This window comes from Amphiprion ocellaris, chromosome 2 (genome assembly GCF_022539595.1).
Source record: "Amphiprion ocellaris isolate individual 3 ecotype Okinawa chromosome 2, ASM2253959v1, whole genome shotgun sequence".
NCBI classification, from domain to species: domain Eukaryota; kingdom Metazoa; phylum Chordata; class Actinopteri; family Pomacentridae; genus Amphiprion; species Amphiprion ocellaris.
The window spans coordinates 39,058,663-39,082,183 of NC_072767.1; the positions used below are offsets into that span (position 1 = coordinate 39,058,663).

Consider the following 23,521-nt stretch of genomic DNA (forward strand, 5'->3'; position numbering starts at 1 on the left):
ACGAACTGTGACAATAAACATCTTCAAATTGTTGATAGAAGGATTTCAGTATCTAGTTTATTATTTAGATAATCAGAATTATAGTTGGGAAAGTAAAAAGTGTTTCTTTAAACATCTTGACAGCCCAGAATACTGTGTGTTTCATAGTGCATTTATTGCCAGTTTCTTGTCTCGCTGTGGGGCCTGGAGCTGTGTTTGGGGTGGGATCAAACGCTGGAGCTGATGGACATCTGTCAGCCAGGCTGCCAAAAGGAAGAAACAGACCTACAAATCTGGCAAAAAGTGGAGTGGAAAGAAGTGAAGACAGAGGAGAGTAAACACCGCTCTGATCACATACTAATGAATTTCTTTGGCATTAGAGAACGAACGAGAAGAATCCAGGAATGGCTTATGGGGCAGACATAACACATGGATCCATCCAGTCTGGTCAAATTCTGCCTTTTGCGCCACCATCTCTGACAGCCACAGCCTGAAGCCCTGTGAGCCCAGAGGGACTATTTGGAGCCACAACAGGCCCGAGGGGAGGCTCGGGCCACAGGTGGTGTCCAGCAGCTGCTAAGGCTCTGTATGCACAAACACACACAGCTAACACACATTCCCTGACCGTACTTTATCACACAAGCATGCCATCGGACTTCATGTATATGAGTGCATGCAGAGCATGCCGACGTAATTGACAAAGGACGTGTAAATGCACAGCAGCAGCATGTACACACACATACAGAGCATGTTTGTGCATCTATAATATATACCTACAAACAGACATAAACACACAGATAATCTACTGGTTAAGAAATGATGCATACTGTATACACACTCAGGCTATTTTTTTTTTTTTAAATCTTCTACTCGCATCTGGTCTGCACACATGCCAGCACAAAGTCGCTGAGCCTGTCACTCAAAACCAAAGAGAAAAAGAAATTATTCCCTCATGACACAATAGTATAAACATGCAAACATATGCAGACACCACACATAAGTTGGATCAACTGCTAGCCTTGCACAACCGCACACACACACCCTGAAAACATGAAAAAGAAAAAGGGGGGGAAAGCACCTCTAACTAAGAAAAAAAAGACAAGTGTTTAGTACTGTATGCTCATGTGCAGCCATTCTCACACCCACACAGATTCCTGCAAGGAAACTCTAATGCTGCTGTCCATCTTTCAGCTGTAATGCTAGACACACACCCCGAGGAGGGAAAACCCGCAACTTTACAGTTTTACTGGCTGGAACTGACTGGATTTCTGGGTTATGACAGTCTTCGCCGCCGACAGATCTTTTCTTTCAGTTTGATGGAAAGTCATATGCTTGAATTTTACATACTTTTTTTTTTTGCTGGTGCAACACCAAAACAGTAAATTTCTACACTGATTTAATTACAAAGAGACATATTTCCAAGAGGTGGAGCACAATGCAAGCAGTATATTGCAAATGTAATTATCCTGAAATATGGAGCGGTTTAATTTGACATTCCTTTTTCCTTAACCATAGGCAAAATTCTCTCTGTTATGCAAGCCAGAACAACAAACCTTGAATAAATACGGAGGACGTTTGCTAAATTTCCAAACAGGACTACACCATTTTGTAAGCAAGATGAACAACGGCGGCAATTTATCCTGGATTCCAGAGCAATGAGGCAACAAATTAAAACAGGCATTAGCGGTGAATTTGAGCTCTCTCAGGGAGTAACAAGACACATGACTGACAGAAATGTTATGCAAACCCTCCCACAATTGTCCCTTTCATTGGTCCCAGGACGCAGACTTGTTGCCTTCCAAAACGTGTGACTCAAGGAAAGAAGGCAGAAATGCTGCACCTACGTGGGTGGGATTCATTTTAAAAAAAAAAAAAAAAAAAAAAGGGCAGCAAACTTAACTCCATAACAAAACAACCACGAATTCCCATGTGTCACAGCTTCCAACTACCTCCACGTGCTTTGCTTATTAGCATCCAAAGAGTGTCATGTGTCGTGGCGCTAAACAGAATCAGCACCCCACCTGATGCTCCTGGTTTGTTTGCAACTAGGCTTCAAATTCAGTTGTGAGTCACATCATGCCAAACCTCTTTACTTCTGCTACCGGATCACATGCAAGAGTAGCAAAAATCATGTCTTCAGATGATGTTAAATGGAGCAAAACAAAAAAGCAGTACCAGAGGTGGGTCATTCCACCTCAGTTCACCAAATTTTAAAGTTCCCGCCTGACCATCTCATGTTTGTCAGATTTTTTTTCCCCCTGTGCAAATCTTATGCATATGCATACATTATTAAGTAAAACATATTTAACATTTTTGGTCACAGGTGTTTTTGAGTAAAAAGATCTTAATGAAGGTGGGGCATGTCGATTTTTGCATAATTTTTTTTTCTTCGCACCAATCTGTTGAGCAATGTTGTAAGTACCATAACATCATAAATAATATAGCTGGAGTTCTGAAATTTTGCAGTCTCATTGATATGTGCATATGGTTTTCAATGGTACAACCCTGCTTTGACAGAACAATACAAACCAGTTACATGATGGTGCAAATTTGGTTAAGATTTTTTTAAATGTTTCTGTCTACTCTACTACTCTATGCTGTAATCCAAAGAACCACTAAACTGTCTTTCATTGTTGTTAAACACTGACAATAAAGATCTATTGTATTCTATTCTATTCTATTGTACTCTGATATTCACCCAACCACAAAACCTTTAATTTTCACCCAAAGAGGCTGATTTTTCCCCCTGTGATTGGCACCAGTAGGAGCTTTAAAACTGTGGAGTATGGTGCCAGTCAGTCATACTTTATCAGATGAAAATCATTGATATTGCAATTATTGATATTTGTTTTCATGCCAACCTGTGCAGCAATGTTTTAAGTGCCATAACTTCAGAAACTATGTAGCTGGAGTAATGAAGTTTTGCAGTGTCATTGATATGTACATACAGTCTTCAATGGCACAACTCTGCTTTAATAGAACCATGTAAACCAGTTGTATGATGGTGCAAATTTGGTAAAAAAAAAAAAAAACAAAGTCCACGTTTTTCCCTATTATACACTCAACATACCTGCTGAATGATTGTCCTCATATTGGCTATAAATCCAAAACTTCAGTATTTTTTTCTAATAAAGTATGACCAACTGGCACAGTGCTCTACGTTCATAAAGATCTTTTTGGTGCCAATTACAGGAGGAATAAAAACTGCCTCTTAGGATGAAAAATAAAGGTTTTATGGTTGGTGGAATATCAGAGTAGACAGAAATATTGACATTTTTTGACCAAATTTGCACCATCATGTAACTGGTTTGTATTATTCTACCAAAGCAGGGTTGTACCATTGAAGACCCAATGTACATATCAATAAGTCTGCAAAATATCAGGACCCTAGCTACATTATTTACGAAGTTATGGCACTTAAAACATGGCTCCATAGATTGGTGTGAAGAAAACAATCTAAAAATTCACATGACCCCATCGCTATTTTAGAATTTTAAACTCAAAAACTAACGTTACCTATGACCCCAGATTGTACGCATCATTAACACAATCAATATTAACTACTTTAGTAGAAAATCTGCCAAACCGAAGGCGGTCAGGCGTGAATTGAGGCAGAATGGCCCATGTAGGGGCTAACAGCTGGGTTCATGTGATCACAGGCTTTGGATGTTGTTGCTTGTGCAGGTTGTTGTAGATGAAGATGGAAGTTCATCTCCAGCCCCCAACCATCCATGTCCCTTTGAGCTGATACATCTCATGGCTGCTGTAAAGACAAGATACTGCCCTCAATTTCCTGCAAGAGGCCCTTCCAGGGTGGAACTAAAGGTAGGAAGAAAGAGGGACAAGATCTAGGTCTAATCCGGTTGCATAACCTTGAGGGTGAATCTGTAATTCATGAGGCGTCTCGAGAAGGATTAACAACCTTTTTTTCCCCCTTCTATTTATCTCTCCCTTTTGTTTATGGTTGTCCAGAAATGAATAAAGATGATGGATTTAGGGTTTATGAATGTTGTCAGGGATTTTTTTTTTTTTTAATTTTTTGACTCTACCAGCAAAGAGTAAATAAATACACCATTTGATCGGTAAATTCAGTAATGCTGATGCATGGAAGTTAGGTGGGTGGTTATTTGTCAATACTGCAGGCCTTGTCTTGCCCCTGTGCGTTCAGACTGCTCTACTGTATATCTCTCATCAGGACTGCGCTGGAGGCAAAGTAATGCATTCGTGGGAGCCTGTCTGAAATGATTGTTGCGCTCCTCCGACGTTTGTATTTGTCTTTTGGGAGACTTGTCGGTGGAGGGATGGGGGATGTTGGCGAGGGGGAGCTGCTCTAGAAATCTGACAAATTGCTGAAAATTGCCTTCACACAGTCATTCCTGTTTGGACACACTTGGCACATCTGGTTGTGATCTGGCAACAAAAGTGCCGTGGCGGAGGGCTTCAGCTCTCAGAGTGGTGCCACATATTATTCCCACTCTATTATCCTCCCCTCTTCTGGTTTGGCCCCTGCAAACACACTGATGATCACCGCTCCCCCAACCCAACAACCCAAACTTCTCTGCCTTCCTCTCTGTGGGGCACTGATGGTGTAGTGATGCTTGGCAGTTGTCCCACCAGAGCATTCCTGAGCACTTTTCCCGACTTTAAGGGTATCAGTGGGTTGTAATTGAGGCGTCTGCAAAGATGAATGCAGCACTGTGACGCTGCGAGCGGCACATATTTTCAAAGGTGGGGGGGGGTGGGGGTGGAGGGAAGCTGCTTGCAATCTGGCAAACTTTAAACAGCAGCCAATAAAAAAAATGGCAGAAGATAAATTATCTGACACAATGCAGCTACTCATGCCTCCACACATAGACACACACGCAATGATTAGCAGTTCAAAAGTGGATCATCACACTCTGCAGAGATGTGTGTGTGTGTGTGTGTGTGTGTGTGTGTGTGTGTGTGTGTGTGTGTGTGTGTGTGTGTGTGTGTGTGTGTGTGTGTGTGTGTGTGTGTGTGTGTGTGTGTGTGCAGCAGCAGCAGCATCCAACAGCATCTTATAAATCCTCACCTCATTGTTTTATTGTAGTCTTTTCTAATCTCTGCACTCTGGACAACATCTGCTGTGATGACTGCGTGTTTTCCATGTTAGCGCCGCTCGCGTTAGGAACGTCTCCACGGAAAAACACATGACATGAATAAGAAGTAAGCTGCTCCACTGACTCAAAGAGCTCTGGAAAACGATGCCGAGGGCGACTAAAAATAGGCTTTAGATGATATTTGACATACATTACCTTTGCTTTTTCATTATTCAGCTCCAATAAAGCATCATCCCCTCCCCACCGCCCCCCCCGATTTCAAGAAACAAGCTTGAGTTTAAATTCTTATGTGCACTCTTTTCTAACATATGTGCCAAATAAACATGCACTGGATTGTGAAGTAGAGGAGAGGTCATGGGTAAATACTTGCAGCATTGTCAGTGCTGCAGCTGTGGAGCTGGGCGAAGAAAACTGAGTGCACAGCTGCAGACTGAGGCCTCAGCTTCTCAAATTGCTTCTGCCTCAGTTTACTGCCCTTTTTACCGATGAAGGCCAAACCAGGCCCTTATTAGACCCCACCCCCACCTTAATAATCCATGATGTCACCTCAGCATCACTTTTTTTTGCTTTTCTTGATATTTTTTCACCCCTTCTGCTGGTGCCATTGTTTTGTTAAATATTAGCAGGTGTTGGGGAAGGAGAAGAAGCCAATCTGAAGGTTCGGTTTGTCCGTCTGTCCACGGCATCTATAGCTATCACCACATCTGCTTCAGTTTTGACTTCCCCTGGTTTGTTTGTCCATCTGTATTTGTGTTCCTTCACCCCTCACCACCACCACCCCCGAGCCGAGAGGGGAGGCTGAGGAATGATCAGTCAGGCTTTGATGCCGCTGGCCCCTGCCCTGGCTTTTCCACAGCGCATGAGCCCAGGCAATTACGAAAGCACTCCTATAGCTGCCTGCTATTACTCTGTAATGCTTCTGTCTGGAGCATGGAGGAAGAAGAAGAAGAGGAGGAGGAGGAGGAGGAGGAGGGCGAGGAGAAAAGAAGAGCTGTAAAGAGAAGAAGAAAGACCAGAATGAGGAGGAGAAGGAGAAGAAAGTGCAGGTTGATTTGATACCAAACACCACGAAATATGTAATATTTCTTCCTCTCTCTAAATATTTAAAACAACATTAGGAAAATCCATCCCGGACCGTAAAACTGTGATTGACAGCTTTTCACTCAGAGAAGAAAGAGTGAAATCTGGATTCTGCGGCACACATGTGGCAAGTCAGGAAGTACTTGTGCATGTGGAGAGGTTGGGGGGGGTGGGGGGTGCAGGAAAGATGATGGCCTCCTTTATCCCCAGCAATCATTAGACAAGACTCCAGAGGAAGTCAGAAATCACCATACCGTATGATCCATACATCCCGCCTTCCCAGAACATAGGATTTGTGCTTTTTCAAACCCATTCGCCGAGTGCGGCATCCACAGCTGGGTAAAGCCTGCTGTTCTGTGTACATAATGGTCTGTCTGTGCACCATCCATTACAAATAAATCATGTGGATCATCTGTTTGACGAAGAGGCAATTATCCTCTGCACTGACCAAGTCGCTGCATCCGCCAAGAATAATACACAGAGAGACAGCAACGGTGAAGGATTAACAAACAGGAGAGCTAAATTTGTATGATATTTATATGTATTGTGGAAGGTAAAGAGAAAATAAGGAAGTGAGTTTGTTGGAGGATAGAATCTGCTGATTGGAGTTTATGTTGGAGCATCATTTGCTTCAGATGAAGATATAAAACAAGAGGTTTCAACTCAAAGTTTGATAGTTTTCTTCAAACAAAATCAATTTAAACCATGTACGGATGACAATCTCAATATGTTTCCATCAAGTTGTGCAAATAAAATCTGATCTTTTTCTGCTCAGAATGTGTTGCAGATATAAAAGCTGGCAGCTTCAGGGATGTTTTCTTGTCAAGAGGAGAAGAACAGTTTTCTTGTTCAGCATTTCACATTGCACAGTTACAATAAAACTTCACTTCTCTGCAAAGTTTCTGAAAGTTATCATAGTGATTTTCTTTGTCTTTGCCATAGATTTTAATCATTCAAACCCTGACAACAGCTTCGCTAATCCACGCTATTGGATTTCTTCAGGAAATCAAGCTTGCATGTATCATTTTCTGACATAGGAAGCTGCTCTTCTGCATCCCACACTGTTCCCACAAAACATCCCACAATTTTTTGAACAATTTACTGTGACATTACATATTTTTGCGTTTCTTTTTCAATTCACAGACAATAACTAGTAACACAGAAAAAAACATTAATTTTCTAACTGTGCCAAGACATTTGGCCATAAAATTATGCTATCTTTACTGTATTTAAATTAGAGAACAAAATCCCAAACATTATTTCACAGATATTTGCCATTATTTGGAAAAAAAAGGAGCTATATTACTAAAAAACTTTTAAAAATATGGTAAATAGTAGTTTCAATCTCAAGTCCCTGTACTTTGACAAATGGTAATCTGCTTTTTACGCTATCTTTACAGTATAAATAAATATCATTGCTTTACAAATACTGGCTGACATTTATCTTTTTTACTTTTTTACTAGTGCGGCTTGAGATCTGATTCCGAGTTTCTAAGTTCTTGACCATCCTCCGCCTCTGCTTAACCTACAGTACGCTGAAAGCCTGAGGATGCATTTGATTTGTTGTATGTTGTGCTAACAGAGCTTGTCCTTTCACCCACAGTCATCGCTCTGCTTGTCACTGAGGGCTTTTACCTTTAAACCAGCTTGGCGCAGTGTTGGGTGATGAGTATAGGAATATATGAGGGGAGGAATTACCAAAAAAAGCTAATCTAATAAAGAACAACCTTCAGAATATAAATCTGTCACACATGGCAATTCTAAATAAATCATATTCCATAAATGACCATGCGCTGGTGCTATGTTAGAAGCCAGAGTGCACGGCCAAAGGCTTAATCCATTAAATTTTCCAAAATCGATTCCAAGAGGGCACACATATTTGAAACAATAGAAAAGCTGTTGTGAGGACTGCAGATCACCCAGACTCTCCACCCCAGTCGGCTCTACCACACCTGCTGTGTGCCGTGAGAGGACGGAACAACTGGAGGCCTGGACAGCGAGCATTATGTGCGTATGTTAGGAAGACAGAAGCACAACTGGGCATACAAGCTCGTGGATGAATGCGTGTGTTTACGTGTGCATGGACATATAAGAATGCGTCAGCGCTCGTGGCACAAGGCTCGATTTAAACCTCCAGCGAATGCCACTGTGACGCCGGGCGGACTTTGTGTGGCCGCATACCTCCACTGAAGAAGATATGGAAAAAATCTGTGGAGCAGTAAGTCTTGGAGATTACATGGCTCCTCTCGGCTCTGGCCTCAATAATGCCTCAAATCCAACAGTGCCATGTCACTGCAATTTGGAGCAAAAAAACAAAACAAAAACCAAATCTCCATCTCACATCATGGGTCACTGAAGGGGCTGTTCGTGAGCATGTGTGTTCATATGCCTGAGAAAAACTGCTATGTGCATGTGTGTGTGCACAAAACAGAGAGGAGACATGAGAGAAGGGATTACATGCAGAAATAGCAATGGATCAACTAAAACACAACATTGGTTTGATTTTTTAATTGCCTCTCGGCCTACAATGAATGGCCAAAGCAGCTGTCTGCGCGAACAGCTGCTCGACTAAAAAGCTTGGACAGAGCAGGCTCTGGGAGGGAGAGAAAGGAACAGCGCAGGAAGAATATGCAGACTATGAGGTATTTTGCAATTTCACAACTTTGAAAAATGCATGCAGGATTAAGAATCACTTTTATTGGAAATTCACATCTGCTCCGAGGCACATTTCCCAGGGAGCTCGCAAAGATGCATTTTCTATGCTGTCTGGGCGAAGCAGGAACAGCATGGTGTATTACTACACAAAGTAAACTAAAGCAGACAATGTTTTTTTCTTCTTACAGCTTTGTTAATGTGGAATTTGTGAGTTTACAAGTTGCGATTTACAACTGTGGAAGAACCAGGGGGTCTGAAAGGTTTGATGGAGCAGTCTGTATGGATTTCCTGCTGAATATTTGTCAGACTTGAATTAAGCACTGTTGTTTTGCTCACTCCCTCTGTCTCCCTCAGCCCGAGGCCTTGTGGCTGACTACTCCACATCTATAAATCACAAGGAACGCATGCTTCTATCCCAAAGCAAGCACGCTGAGTCAGTCTGGCAAGGTTAATCACATTCACGTCTCCTCGGCCTGTTTGCAGCAGCCAGCTGATAACCAAACACACATTACAGGGCATGATCCCTCATGTTTGTGAATTCTGCTCATATCATGCTTTAGCAGTGACGCACATGAAAGAGTTAGATGTAGGTAAAGCTGTGGCTCCGTTGTGTTTTTGGTGATTGTTACCAAGCATAAACAGCAGCGTCTCGGGTGTTTGAGCAACGAAAATAGAGCCAAAACACATAAAGAAATGGTGCAAAAAGAGGGAAACAGATATTGTCTGGGTGGGGCTGGATGAGGATCGGCTACAATAAGAGACAGAAGTTTCATTCACGTCGCACACATGCTCAGCTTACACTGGGGCCAATGGTCGGCTGCACTCATATCCCTCCGTCTGTGTGTTTGATGGACTTTGGAGAATATGGGAATCTTTCCAAGTCTGACACATGGTTTCCAAGCCTATGAATATCTCTGAATGTAGCTGGTATAAGTGTAATATCACTGCTGTGGGTGTGTTTGCGAGTGTTCACCGGCATGTGATTGTGCTTCAATCTTTTTTCCATTCAATGCTTTCACTATTTTTTTTTCTCTTTCTCAGAAGTGCCCTACCCAGATATGTAGGAATTAGGCCACATCGCTCACTACCATCCCGCTCTAATCAAAGTGCCGATTCTTGAAACAGACAGCTGTTGTCATGTGCTTTGATTCCAATGGCTATCTGTCCCTGTAGCTGCCCCGAGTTCTTAGTTGGCCAGCTGAAGTTGTAGGGGGAACCAGGGTTAACGGCGTCTGCCAGTTCAAACTCCTGTCAGAGCCAATTCACAATACAGCCATACACCACAAACACACTGATCCAAGGTAAGTTGCTTTTTTTCTCCTCTCCGGCATGACTCACCCTCAGAATCACATACCTGAAGATGCTAATCAAGACAAATTAATGTTTTATGACTTAAAGTGCCATTCAAATCTTAACACAGAAGCAAAACTAATATCTTTAGGAGTCTAACAGAGTGTCGAATAGCAGGTGATTTTTGGTTATGTCTCCTATTTGTATGATCCGATATAACCGTATAAGAACCGGCTCATCAACAGACTTAATGTAAATCTGAGAAACATCTGCTGAAAAGCAAAGGGGAGAAAAACAGCCGTATCAGTTTCCCAGCACTTCACACGAACTTCTCCCCACCTAACACAACTGTGCTGCAGCAATGAGTCAATCAAACTCGTTCAGCCTTGCCACGTTCCTCCACCTTTCATTCCCTTAAACTACCTCAAGCGGGAGGGGAAAAAAAGCCTCTAAATTCCTCCTTGGATAAAGGTTTTGGTGGATCAGGATGGCTAAATTTACACTCTCTGCCAGTTATTGTCTATTCATCTATTCCTGGTGCAGGACAGTTGCCTTGGGAGAGTGGGGGGAAGGTGAGGGCAGAAACAATACCAACTGTTGCAGGCTAACAGAGGGCTTTATCTTAAATGTAGATTAAGCTTCAGATGTGGAGGGCCAAAGGGGTTGAAAGCACATGGCGGACAAAATCTTAACCAGCTTTAAAAACACCCAACATTGAAGCGAAAGATTTGAAAAGGAATTTTAAAACCTAAGCAAAATATTACTGACTCGATATCTAGCATGTCATAGTTTGCCAAAAATAGGTCTATGGGAATGAAATCCAACAAAAAGCTTTCCCAAAACATGCACAAGATTGACTTTCTAGTTATTTATCAGTGAAAAGTGCCCATCAAAACTACAAGGATATATACAAAAAGGAGAGACAAAACAGAGCTTTTCTAGGTTTCTTTGGGTCTTTTTGGTGACTTTAAAATCACATAAAATACATTTTCTGAACTACATAAACATTAATTCTCACCTACACACAAACTGAGAGATAAGAAACATTGTGTATTAATACTTGAGCTGGTGTGTTCAGCCGCATGTGAGCATTTAGATTTCTAAGAGCAGAGTTGTCATGACAATTTTTTGCCTGTTCATGAATGCATCATGGCTCAGGCGGTAGCTAGAAGTGGGAGAGCGTCATCGTGAAAAGACAAAGACGAGGCATGTTCAAACAAAGCACTGGAATAAGCTTCATGGGCTGCCTGATGGAGTTATACACTGAAGCTGCATTTTAAAAAGAAACTTGGGAGGGAGAAAAAAAGGAAAATATCAGAGTATCCAAGATTGGAGAGCGGTTGGATCCTAATAACATACACAAACATATAGGCTGAGGTCAGAGGTCAAACGGCCCTGAACTCTCTCCCTTTAGGCTGAGGACATTTGAAGTCTCTCTGTGTGCTGCTCTCCATTTATATTACTCATCATCCCTCATCAGGCCGGGGCGACCCTGTGACCCCTCAGCTAGGCTTACCTGTCAGTTGACTGTCTGTTCAGGAGCGTGGGTCTTGAAGCTGTGTCAACATTTGCTCTGCAGAAAGAAGAGGTTGGCTCTGTGTGGTGAAAGAAAGCAACAAAGAAGTAAGGAATTAGCAGAATCAGACAGATAGAACCTCAAATTAGTTCCTATAAATTGATCTTTTTTTGTGGTTTCACATGCTCAGACTTCAGGCACTGCAGAGCCCTGGCTAGCACGCTCTCACCACAGATGACATGTATGTGTGATAATTCCTGTTTGCTCAGAGACGAAGATACAAAGGAGCACAGTAAACAGATGCTCGCATGGATACCTACTGAGGAGTACCTACAAAAACATTCCAGAAGCCCCCCCTGTGTGTGCTGTCAGCTATCAATCAGAGCGCCGTAAGTGGGATCCTTGAGCTGAGATGCTATCAGCTCTGCCCCATATGCACTCACACCATAGCTTCCCTTATCTCTGCACAGATAACAGATCCCCTCTCACAGCGAGAGGCCCGAACCAGACACACTTGCTTTTTCTGCATGTGTCCCAGCTGTGCTATAGGCCACTTCATTTCAGACAGGGGCCCTCCACAAAAAGGAAAAAAAACAGTCAATTTGCTCTAGTTCCTGTTTAAAATTCAATAAGTGTGTCTTTTATATTGCAGCCGCGTGGTGCTGGTGGAGGCTACAGAGGGCGCGTGTGCTACTTCTGATTCCAATCTCTGATGTTATCAGCATCTAGAAGAAACATGATATACGTCTCGGTTGACAAATCTACATGGGCATGAAATTAAACAAAAACCAGAAGCACGAAACATTATAAATTCCCTGCGACTGGGCTTTTTTAAATGATTATTATTTTGTAAACATTCCATTTCCGGAAAGTTGTTTAAGGTTTGCTGTATGTGTTAATAACCAAAGTGACCAGATGGTTGAGGCTTGTGCAATTAATAAAAGTGCTTTATGCTTTACGCTTTATGTAGTGTATGTTTACAACATTGAGGTGTAGATATGTGAGGTCTGTACAGTTTGGTTTGAGGACAGCAGGCAGAGAAGATGGTCCCAAACTGAGTCTGTTTTCTGGGCTTCCACCAGACCACAGCACGTTGGGCCTAGTAACAAAAACAAGCATCCTGGTGTGGAGCTGGTCCCACAGTGTGAGGAGCTTAATGAGGAACATGTGGAGCTGCCCAGACACACTGTCAGAGGAAACCCAATCCCTCACTCCCTCGTTTTTTTCTCCCCCTTCTTCCTCCCTTCCCCCTTTTCTCCCATTCTTTCTTTCTTTCCCACTCTTTTGCTTCACTCTTTTCTGTCATTGTTTTTACAATGTAGAATTATCTGTTTGCTTCAGACATTTCGCCCCAAACTCGATCCTCTTTTTCTTCCTGAAGTGCCTGAAAAAATGTCTTTAGACTTCATATTTTTTTTCTGTTGAAGCAGAACAAATCTCCTAGTATGAGGCAGAAAAATACACTGGCCTTGGTTTTTTTTTTTGTTTTTTTTTTTTTAACCTGGCCTTGTTGTCCACAAATGCTTTCCACCTTGTTTAGAGTTCTATACATATGTGCTGGATCATGCAATGCAATCCGCTCATAAGGAAAGAAAGGAAGAAAGAGGTCTTTCTCCACCCATCAAGCTTGACAGGCGGAGTTTCTTTCATCTCCCGAATTCATCCTCACCATCCACCTGGATCAATTAACTGTTTGCTTCAGTGGTCATCAGCTCCACAGTGTGGAACCTCAGGTCATTTAGCAGACAGCGGCTTATTGGATACAGCTATGGCTTTGGGTTTTGTTGTCTTTTACCTTGATAAAGCGCAAATTCAGCATGCACGTGTATTGATTCTTAAGCAGTGTGTTCTCTCCACCAGGAAATGTCATCTCTCGCTCCTGAAGACTGCAACAGGTGAGACAAATTGGGTGCAAATCAACAGATCTCTGCTCTGTTTTTGAGCTGTGTGGGGGAAAAGTACAACCTGTTTGGAGGAGGAGGGGTTAGTGGATTTAACATGTGACCATAAAGTGCAGCCATAAAGTAGATCAACGAGCCAAGCCTCCAAAATTAGCTGTACAAACAGAGTAAGGTAGATCCCTCTGGGGGGATAAGCTCGGCACAGTGGATCCAGTGTGACAGAGGCCCTTCTGGCAGCTCAGAACAATCCAAACGTTCCACTTGGGTTGAGCTGTCTTCGTTTGCCCCCCTTCTTTACTATATATATATATATATATATATATATATATATATATATATATATATATATATATATATATATATATATATATATATATATATATATATATATATATATATATATATATATATATATATATATATATATATATATATATATATATATATATATATATATATATATATATATATATATATCAACCCCACACCAACATGGGCCTGTGAAGACCTTTCAGAAGGCTGACAGGCCACCTGAATCACACAATTGTATAGCTGGAAGAGCCTGCATGTGTATAGAAAAACCAGTGATCCAATAACTGTCTGGGTTCACTTCTCTCTCATAAAGTCAGGAGGGGGTGAAGCGCTGAGGGAGAGACACAGCTACAAGCCAAATGTTCCAGCTGCCCACAAAACAAAAGCTTTAACTTTGAATTTAATCGCAGAAATCGCACAAAGTGCCGATATTCTTAACACCAATATTTTATCCAGTAAACTGGCTGCTGCATTAAAATGCTTTATCTGCATGGCACAACAACCGGCAGAGGCAAAAAGGCTGAAATGTGGTGAGTCTATGTGCCTTGCAGATGGTCCGGCCTCGCAGCAGCTGTGCAAATGAAAGACAGAGCGTCGTTGAAGGAGTGAGAGAGATGGAAAGTTGGCCACCGAGGGGAAAAAAGAGTAACATACAAGTTGAGAATGTAATGGAAAGATTAATAGCGCAGTGAGATTTCCTGAGAGAAAAATAATCAAGTATTTTCTCAGAATTTTGGTAAGGGACAAAAAACCCCCAAAAAAACACGCACACACAATAGCCATATTTTTGGTAGGTAAAACATAAACAAGAGAAAAATATAAGTTTATCTACAGTCTACACTCATTAATGCATGAAAAAAAAAATACCAGTTAGAACTTCACAATAAGAGTGTCAGGCTCTATTTTTAACATATTGTGTAAACTCACAACCACTTTATTTAGGTCTGCAGTGAGAAAACAACAGGTGATAAAGTCCTGTTTGATGCTAAAAACACAGAAACATTTGTTCCTAAAGGAGGAGGAGTCAAACAGGACATCTGCACTTCAGTATTCTCTACTTTAACATTTAGATGATCTATTTTATACTGTATCCACATCTATAAATTCATAGATTAGTGCATTTGTCTGTTCTTACTGTAACATACTGTCTATAATGCACTTTACTGCTGGTTTTGCACTTCTGGTTAGATGCTAAACTGCATTTCGTTGTATTAGTAAGAGATAAAATAAGATAAAACTTTATCTTGACGGTGTGACAAATATTGCTCAGAAAATAAACAAAATAGCATAGCGTAAGCAAAGCAGGCCTGAAAAAATTACTAATTTTGTTGCAATTGCAATGACAATTCAGAAGTTCTGTTCTATAAGAAATTAGATTCTATACGTATGTATTCTATTCTATTCTTTAAAAAAAGAAAAGATAAGAACATTTAAGTATGCTACATTGCTGAAAGACGATAAGTGAGCTAAAATCAGGCTAGAATAGAAGAGTACAAAGTAATGCTGGCAATGGCACTGAGGTATTAAGTAATATCACACATGATAATTAGATATTGCATATGAAAAATGCACTATTGCACCTTAAAAGTGAGCTAATAATGAAATATTGCATGTTGCATTGACAGTGTTACACGGTGATATGTTGCACATGTAATCAAAACAATGCACTTGTGCACTGTACAGTGACAACAAATCTAATCTAATTTTGCAGAATTTTAGCTTTCTGCATTTCTGCACCACGAAATAGCCCTTAAATTGCAATCTGAGCATGCATATGTTGTATATGTGCATTTAATATGCAGTTATTATACTATTACAACCACAACAGGCTGCTATTCTCCAATTATAATCAGGCGAATTATAATTTCACTGTCCTCGCCCCCCTTAGTAATTGCCACTACATGTAAATATGAAGTGGTTAGTGAATAATTAGTGTTTCATTGGCCAGCCATCACCTCTGGGCCCCGGCTCCGGCTCCAGTCCCCTCCCTCAGAGCCGCCCTGAAGACAGGGGCCCCTTTTTGAATGACAGCGCTTTGGGAAGGGAAGACGAATTTTTGTCTGATTTTTCCCGCAGCCGCAGCGTCGATGAGAAGCAGTCGAGGAACTCCATTCTAACTGAATGGATTGGTATGGGGAGAAGCGGACCTCACATCACGGCTAAGCGGCAGCTTTGGGACTGTGTAACGTTGACGATGGTTTTACTTTCGCTGCTGTTTCGACCAGGTAAGAGATGATTTGTTTTCTCTTTTTTTTTCATATTTTGCCTGTTTTCAACCCCGCAATCCGAGCTCCCCCACTCCGCTGCTGCGTGCAGAAAAAGCTGCGGAATGGAGGTCGGGGGACAGAAAAGTAAACTATATAGTGGTGGGATGTGAATAAAGTGCGATTCTTGCCTTGTTTAAATCCTCTAACTGCTCGCTCGTTGTTGTTTTGATGGTAAAAGAAGCAGAAAAAAAGTCGCTGTTGTTTTAAAGTCCGCTGCGGGGACAAAGTGTTGCTGCCAGCTAGCCAAGCAGCACGAGTTAACTCACTTTACGAACCACTTTTTTTCACCAAACTTCACACTTTTCTCCCTCTAGACAACTTCTCCAAAACAAGACATCACTCAGCCGCTCATTTTTTTTAAAACTACATTTCGATCAGTTTACCCACAGTTGAGCGGAGAAGTTTCCCCGAAGTTACGGATTAGCTTCCAGTTAGCATAGCTGGACTAGCAAACAGGCGTCCAGCACCCGCAGTCAACCCGACGAGAAAACCACAGAGCTTTGTGTGTTTTTAAAGGCAGAAAATACCACAACTGGGACTCCAAACGCCCGATAATAGTATTTAATACACTGCTGTAACTTTTTAGTCCAGTCTGAGTCGTTTTAGTTGTTGTGGAAGCTGAGAGGACGATGGTATTTCACCTATTCATGCTTCATTTATTAACTTTGTTAGCTACCATGCATGGGGGTCCAACTTTTCGGCCTCTGAACGTGCTGGTCGCAGAAACCTCCACCAAACTCAAAAACATGCTGTGATTTTAACAAAAAACTTTCTAATATCATACCGTACGGCTTTTCCTAATTCAATTTTATGCAAATACAGACTTTTGCTATTGAGTTTTGCTGTTAACTTTGTTTGGGGATCAGTAAAAACTGTGTTTATGTGCGAAATTCACCAGACATCCTGTGTCACTATCAGCATCAGTAATGTACTGAGGATTATTAGTTTGATATCGATAAAGTTTGACTGTAAAATGCTAAATAAAAATACATGACTATATGACTTCTAAACTATTGTAAAATGATGTCAAGATGATTTACGATACTTTTAAAATATTATTTTGGTACTTTGGTACTAGTGTTATGCTTGAAATACACAAATACAATTGTTGAAATCCTCTCAGAATTTGGGTACAATGAAGACTATTTCTTATATCTAATAGTTTATTGGAATATACTTCTGTCCAGTTGTGCTAGAACTTTGTATATTTCAGTTTAACTTCAAGTTTGAGTATTCAAATGACGCAATAATATTTGTAATAAGCCACTATATCTGTTATTAATTTAGTTTATTACCATTAAAAGTACTCTCAGCCCTGTTTTGAACTGAACCTGAGTACCTCTGTTGGTGAAATTGAGTATTGAACTCTCAAACCTATAGACTAGATCCAGCACAGTTTCTTTATCTCTGTATCTAACCCAAATCTACTAATCTGCAAAGTACTAATACTGTTTGTGTGGTCACTTTGCTTTTTCCTGTTCGCTTCTCGTGTTTCCCACTTGTTAGTAGCTTACTAAGTGTAGGAACATAAAGACCCTTTGGGGGGATGCATGGTTGTTGATAGCTGTCCAGGAGGGGATTGTCAAAAAGTGTCAATCGTAGCGAAATGCCGAAGGCCTGTTTGAATTCAGATCAAGGATGCCTCTAGCTTGACCTCTCACACTGCACCTCAGATGTATCCGGGCTTATGTTGAAGTGCAGCCACTGCTAGATGCATTAATCATTTGTGCTGCTCCGTCAATGCATCAGACTTACGTGGAAGGGAAGGAACTGTGCAAAATATTCTTGTGTACTGGTGTGAAATCTTCGTGCTTCTTATCTAGTCGCCTTTGTCCAGGCTGTTGGGAGATTAGATGGATCTTTGGAGTAAACAGAAGATTATTCTGTTGCAATAGGAGAGCAGTCTGTTGCAATTGATCCCAGTCTTGCAGTAAAAGTGATGTATGTGTTGGAGATTGTGCCTGATCCTGATCTGAAATGGAAATATATCCACCTTACCGCAGGAGTCAGTATATAAGACATCCCACCCAAAAGTAGCATGAAAACTGAAATGAATTTGATGAATGTCCACACTTTTAGCTTCTCACAGTGGTAGTTGTAGCTCTTTGTTTTCCTTGATAATAAATATCCCACATGTGAGTCATAATTTAACCGGAACCTGAGCGTTTAGGCTACAGCACCTAAATATCACATGCTGTGCTTCGCGGCCCCTTCCGCCTTCCAGCTTCCAGTTTGGTCCCTGAGTTGCTGAGTCTTTGCGATATTCTTCTTGTGATGCTCCTGAAGGTAGCTGCCCTGATACACCAAGCCCTGCCGTGCCATGTAGTATACCTTAATGGACTTCAGTTGCCTCAGAAACAGCCAAACCGCATTCAACACCCTCAGGCAAACTAACACAGGTTGGTTTCCTCCTACTGTGAGTCTGCTTGCTATTTCTGTGAGGGCTAGTTGGGGGAAATAAGTTTTGACTGACTCTGGAGCACAGTGTGGGATCAGGGCCTCGTGAGCTCACGCATTTGAGTTTTAATGGCTCTCTTGATTGAGCTAAACTTGATAGTGGAAAACTTTTGACTCTGCTGCCTCATGCACTGAGCTGAGGTAATGTATCTGTAAATGTCAGAAGGATATTAAGGTTCCTATTAGGAATATTATTTGCACATATTGGTAGAACTGTTCAGGATCGTTTTTGCAGAAAGAGATGTTACTGATGACTGAATTGCCTGTGACATTTGTTTATACCGTAGCACAAATTTTGATGATGATTTTTCTTTTTCAGCTCACTGCCAGCAGTGTCGAATCCAGCGCTGTAATGCGGAGTACGTGGCTTCTACCTCACCCTCTAGTGGTCTGCAGGAGGACGTGGCTCTGGATGTGGACTACTGCATCGCCCTGAGGGCCTATGCCCTGTGCACCCGGCGGCAGGCACGCAGCTGTAGGGGCGACCTCGTCTACCACTCGGCCGTCTTTCGCATTAAGGAGTTATTCTCACAGCATAACTGCTCCAGTGACGGGCCCACCTCCTCCGCCAAGGTCCCCAGCACGTCTCGGCCGGCCATGTCCGAGCTCTGCGACTACGAGAATCGGGTCCTGGTGTCGGGCTCGGCCGGTCAGCAGAAGAAATACGCCCACTGTGGATTATTCGGAGACCCACACCTACGGACTTTCCGAGACGAGTTTCAGACCTGCAAGGTGGAAGGGGCGTGGCCTCTGATTGATAACCGCTTCCTGTCGGTGCAGGTGACCAATGTGCCCGTTGTCCTGGGCTCCAGCGCCACGGCAACCAGCAAGGTAAGGATGAGTTTAGCAGTATTACCTGGATTTTTTTTATGGGTTGTGACCCCTTATTTACTCTTTGTTTATGCTTTAAGTTAAAACAAAGTTACTTTCTTTTCTTATAATCCTTAATTTTAGTAGAGGAGAAGGTGAATCTGCTCACAACTTCATTAGATTAAAGCAGAATTTGGCTAAAATAACCCTCAAAATTTATATTTATCACAGATTTGGACCCACTGTTTGAGAGCATGTGATGCAATAACTATCTGTGCAGACCTGGTCATTGTTTTTGGCATATTATCAGTGGAAACCATCCTCACTGCAGCCACCTATGTCCATATCAGATATGAATGTTTACATTATAGCAAGTTTGAAACTGATGCCCTACACAATTGGGTAGTTTTTTTTTTTTAAAAGCACTAGTTTGTGAGCCAAAGTATTGCCATAAAGTATCAAACATGTGAAGTTAATCGTCATTCCACGGTGCCTCTGGAGTCTCCAGCATTCCTCATGTCTTGGAGCTCCTTCAGATCTATGAGGGGAAAAGAGAGAGGAGGGGAGTCCTTCAGTGGTGTTGAATCACAGACATGCTTGAGCGCTCTACCTTAACACATGGGTGGTCATATGGTAGTGATTAACGCTCACTCAAACATTTTCCTCCACCGCCACGATCTGGAATGTTTTTTCACCCCTCTGGTCAAATAATTAACTGGGCGCTTTTTGTGTAAATATGGAATAATTTGGAAAAATAAGGGAATAATTGGCCAGCAGCAAGGATTTCGTGATTCTGTTAATGAAGTAGACAGGTTATTTCTGGTCCGATTTTGTTTATTTTTAAATTGTTGAAATCTTTTATCAGAACCTTTGCCTATCTGTCTGTGGTGCTGAATGTCGCATGCACAGCGTGTGTCAATTAAATTCTGTTAATGAAGCTGCTTTTGTAATATGAATTGTTTTGTTCAAATTGAGTTTTTTTCATAGTTTCTCGGTGCCAAGAAATGTCACTGACTTTCCTAAAGTTACCAAGTTTAATTCTCCTTTTTCAAAGCAATTCCAAATGTAAAACAACAAACTATATAATATTGCATCAGGGATTTCAGAACAAACTTTTGCGTTGTGTCCTGGCTGTGCAGCCTGATGCAAACCTGTAGTGTGGATATATCTGTGCCAGCACCCGCATGCCCTCATCATGCTTTTGGAGTTGTTTTCAACTGCCAGACTTAAGACAGGAAATCATCCATCAAATACAGTAAAGCCCGTAAGTGTAAACGTAACCACAGCCACCGCTTTGTCAAGATACTTTGAAGAAACAGAGGTTAGGCCCCAATTTTTCAAAGCTCAGCTGGAATACAAATCACAGTCAGTCACTGAGCAAACACCAGCAGTGCCTGTAGAGCAGAAGCAGCGATTGTATGCTGTTATGAAACAGTGCTGTTTGTTTCGACATCCAGCAACAACTGGGGGAGTTAGATAAGCATCAGTTATTTATTTAACTTTGGAAAAGATAGGTGATGGTGGAGATCACACAAAGACCTTCATTGACGTTTATTGAGCGATAACCTGCTGTGTAGATAACAGTCCAAGTGAGCGTTGTGTGGTCCTTTCTTAGATGAAATTAATTTCGTGATGATGATGTTATGAATTAATTGGCTAAAGATTGCATCAAAGAGAAAATCAGTGTCTCTCTGGGAAAAAAGACCAGTGTGGGGCATCAACGCCCTGCACTGACTTTAAAACATTTGGTTTCTTGCTGCCACCTTGTGGATTGAACTGGTATTACTCTTAGTAGAAAAAAAACATTGAGACTCTAAAAAAAAAACTGTCTATACATGTAAAGCATAATGTGACTTAGCCAGTGATTTAGTTGGTTGCTAATTTATTTACTCATTTATTTACTAACTGATTTTATTTTTCTCCCCCTGTTTCAGATCACAGTGATTTTCAAGTCCTACCACGGCTGTACAGATCAGAAGGTGTACCAGGCCACCACTGAGGATCTGCCGCTGGCCTTTCAGGATGGGACTCGCAGCGGCGGCGAGAGCGGCAGCCTGACCATCACTGAGCGAGGCGGCTCCGGAGTGGGCCGGCAGGTGAAGATACAGGCCCGGTACATCGGCACCTCCATCATCATCCGCCGCGTGGGCAGCTACCTGACCTTTGCCATCCGCATGCCGGAAGACACCCTGGACTTTTCAGAGGACAATGGCGGGCTGCAGCTGTGTCTGCACGGCTGCCCGCGAAACGAGCTCATCAAAGAGCACACGCTGGGCCGCCAGAGCCAGCAGCCCCGTCTGCAGGGCACCAACACAGAGCTGGGCCCTCTGAGGCCTCCTCACCAGGTCTACACAGTGGAGAGGGCCACGGCCAAATGTAGAGAGACTCTGCAGGTGGAGGACGTTTACTTCCAGTCCTGTGTGTTTGACTTGCTGACCACAGGAGACCCTGAGTTCTCCATGGCAGCGTATGGCGCTCTGGAGGATTTGAAGGCGCTGCCGCCAAGTAAACTGAAGCAGAATTCCCCAAGGACTCCTCGTCTTTACAACCAAGGAGTGTCACAGACGCTGGCAGCAACAGCAGCCAACAGCTCCCTGCTCTCACTCCTACTCCTCATTGTGCTGCTTTTGTAAAGAACAAAAAAAAAATAAGTGAATAGAAATGATTTAAAAAAAAAACAAAAAAACAAGAGGAACATGGACACAAACAGAACACGGAAGCATTACCAGCTTGAGGAAAGAGTGACTAGAGCTCAGACATATATATTTGTTTTGTTTTTTTGAATTTGTGAATGTTGTGATCTTTTCCTGTTTTTGTCATTTGAAGGATTTCACACTCAAGAAACAATTTTCCCACTTTTTGCATTTTTTTTTCTGTGGATTCATACATGCATCACATCATTTGAAGAAAAGTACATGAAATCATAGGATTTGGGGTCCAGTATGACATGGTGTTTAAACTTGGTCACTATGAATTGGTTTACAGCAGTATTTTTATTTCATAGTTATATATGCTGACCTCAAAGTAGCAACACAGAATGAGTTTTTCTTTTGTAAATATTTCATGTGCACAACCTCTGAACACTCCACCGCGTATGAAGTTGAATATCACTCCATACAGTATGTAAGCTGGTTTTGTTATACAGAGCAATGAGGCTTCTAGATCCTGTATAATCCAGTAATATCAGTAGCACTTAACGGTTTTAACAGCAACATTTTGTGTATTTAAACGTCATTTCTTTATCTGTTTTCACCTGTTGTTTCAGAAATTGGTACGCTAAATACACAGGATCCAACAACTGTATGTAAAAACTACCTATCCACAACGTATGTGTCTCAACCGTTCTCTCAGTTCTCATTTTTTTCTGTGAAACACTCCCTCTTCAAGCTGTTTTGGCTTCCCGTTTTAAAGGTAAAAAGAAAAAAACACAAATCTTTATATAATAATATATTAAAAGAGTGTATATATGTGTTTTATATTGTGTACATTTGCCTGTATAGATGTTTTAACTGTAATATGTTTTACATTTGTTGTGTTTAGTAGGTTATTTTTGAGTCATTGTAAGAAAAGTAAACTAATATGTGTTGTGCTGTATCTGTATTTTTCTGTATTAAAGTGTTGGACACTCCAGACTAAGATATGTTTATCTTCTTTTTTTGTATCTTTCTTGCATGTTTGATTGAACATGGAGATTTCTTTTTCTGTCACATATCATGCTGAGTACTTGTGTAAAGAGGTTGTCTGTCAATCCAAGGGGAGTAAACTGTTCATACAGAATTAACATGGAGACACATTTACAGTATCTGGGCCAAGATGGGATGCAAAACATGACAGATTTCCCAAGCGAATGCATTTGTTGTACAGTAGCAGCATTTTTCAACTGTTTGTGCAGTGCCACTTGTGTCCTGTTGGTGTCCTCAGTCCATAAGGCCTGACGGACTCAAAGTATAAAGACAGTTTTGACAAGCTGGCTATGTAGCTGTAGGGATCCACAGTATGTTCTCAGTCCCCTGTGTAAATGTTACCTCTGAGTGCTGAGCTGGCTGCTGGCTTTGCTTTTGTCTGCCAGAGCGCTGCATGGCTCCAAATAGGATTTAGTCTGTGGTTAACACCAGGTTAGAGTCAACAACAGCAGCACACAATGCTGATATTTGCACTGTATATGAACAATGA

General features: G+C 41.7%; 1 protein-coding gene across 2 annotated transcripts; it reads left to right on the forward strand.

Moving 5' to 3' along the window:
- The first annotated feature begins 8,656 nt into the window (after positions 1-8,656).
- Positions 8,657-22,978, forward strand: rgmd (RGM domain family, member D). Of its 2 annotated transcripts, none has more exons than XM_035955140.2 (5): positions 8,657-8,782; positions 13,462-13,496; positions 15,891-16,039; positions 18,858-19,369; positions 21,283-22,978. In XM_035955140.2, the coding sequence occupies exons 1-5, from the start codon at positions 8,672-8,674 to the stop codon at positions 21,979-21,981; spliced, it is 1,506 nt and encodes a 501-aa protein (XP_035811033.1). In that variant the 5' UTR covers positions 8,657-8,671; the 3' UTR covers positions 21,982-22,978. The 2 variants fall into 2 exon arrangements, with proteins under 2 accessions (XP_035811033.1, XP_023141142.1); XM_023285374.3 differs by lacking the exon at positions 8,657-8,782 and adding an exon at positions 9,962-10,096.
- Positions 22,979-23,521: the final 543 nt, after the last annotated feature.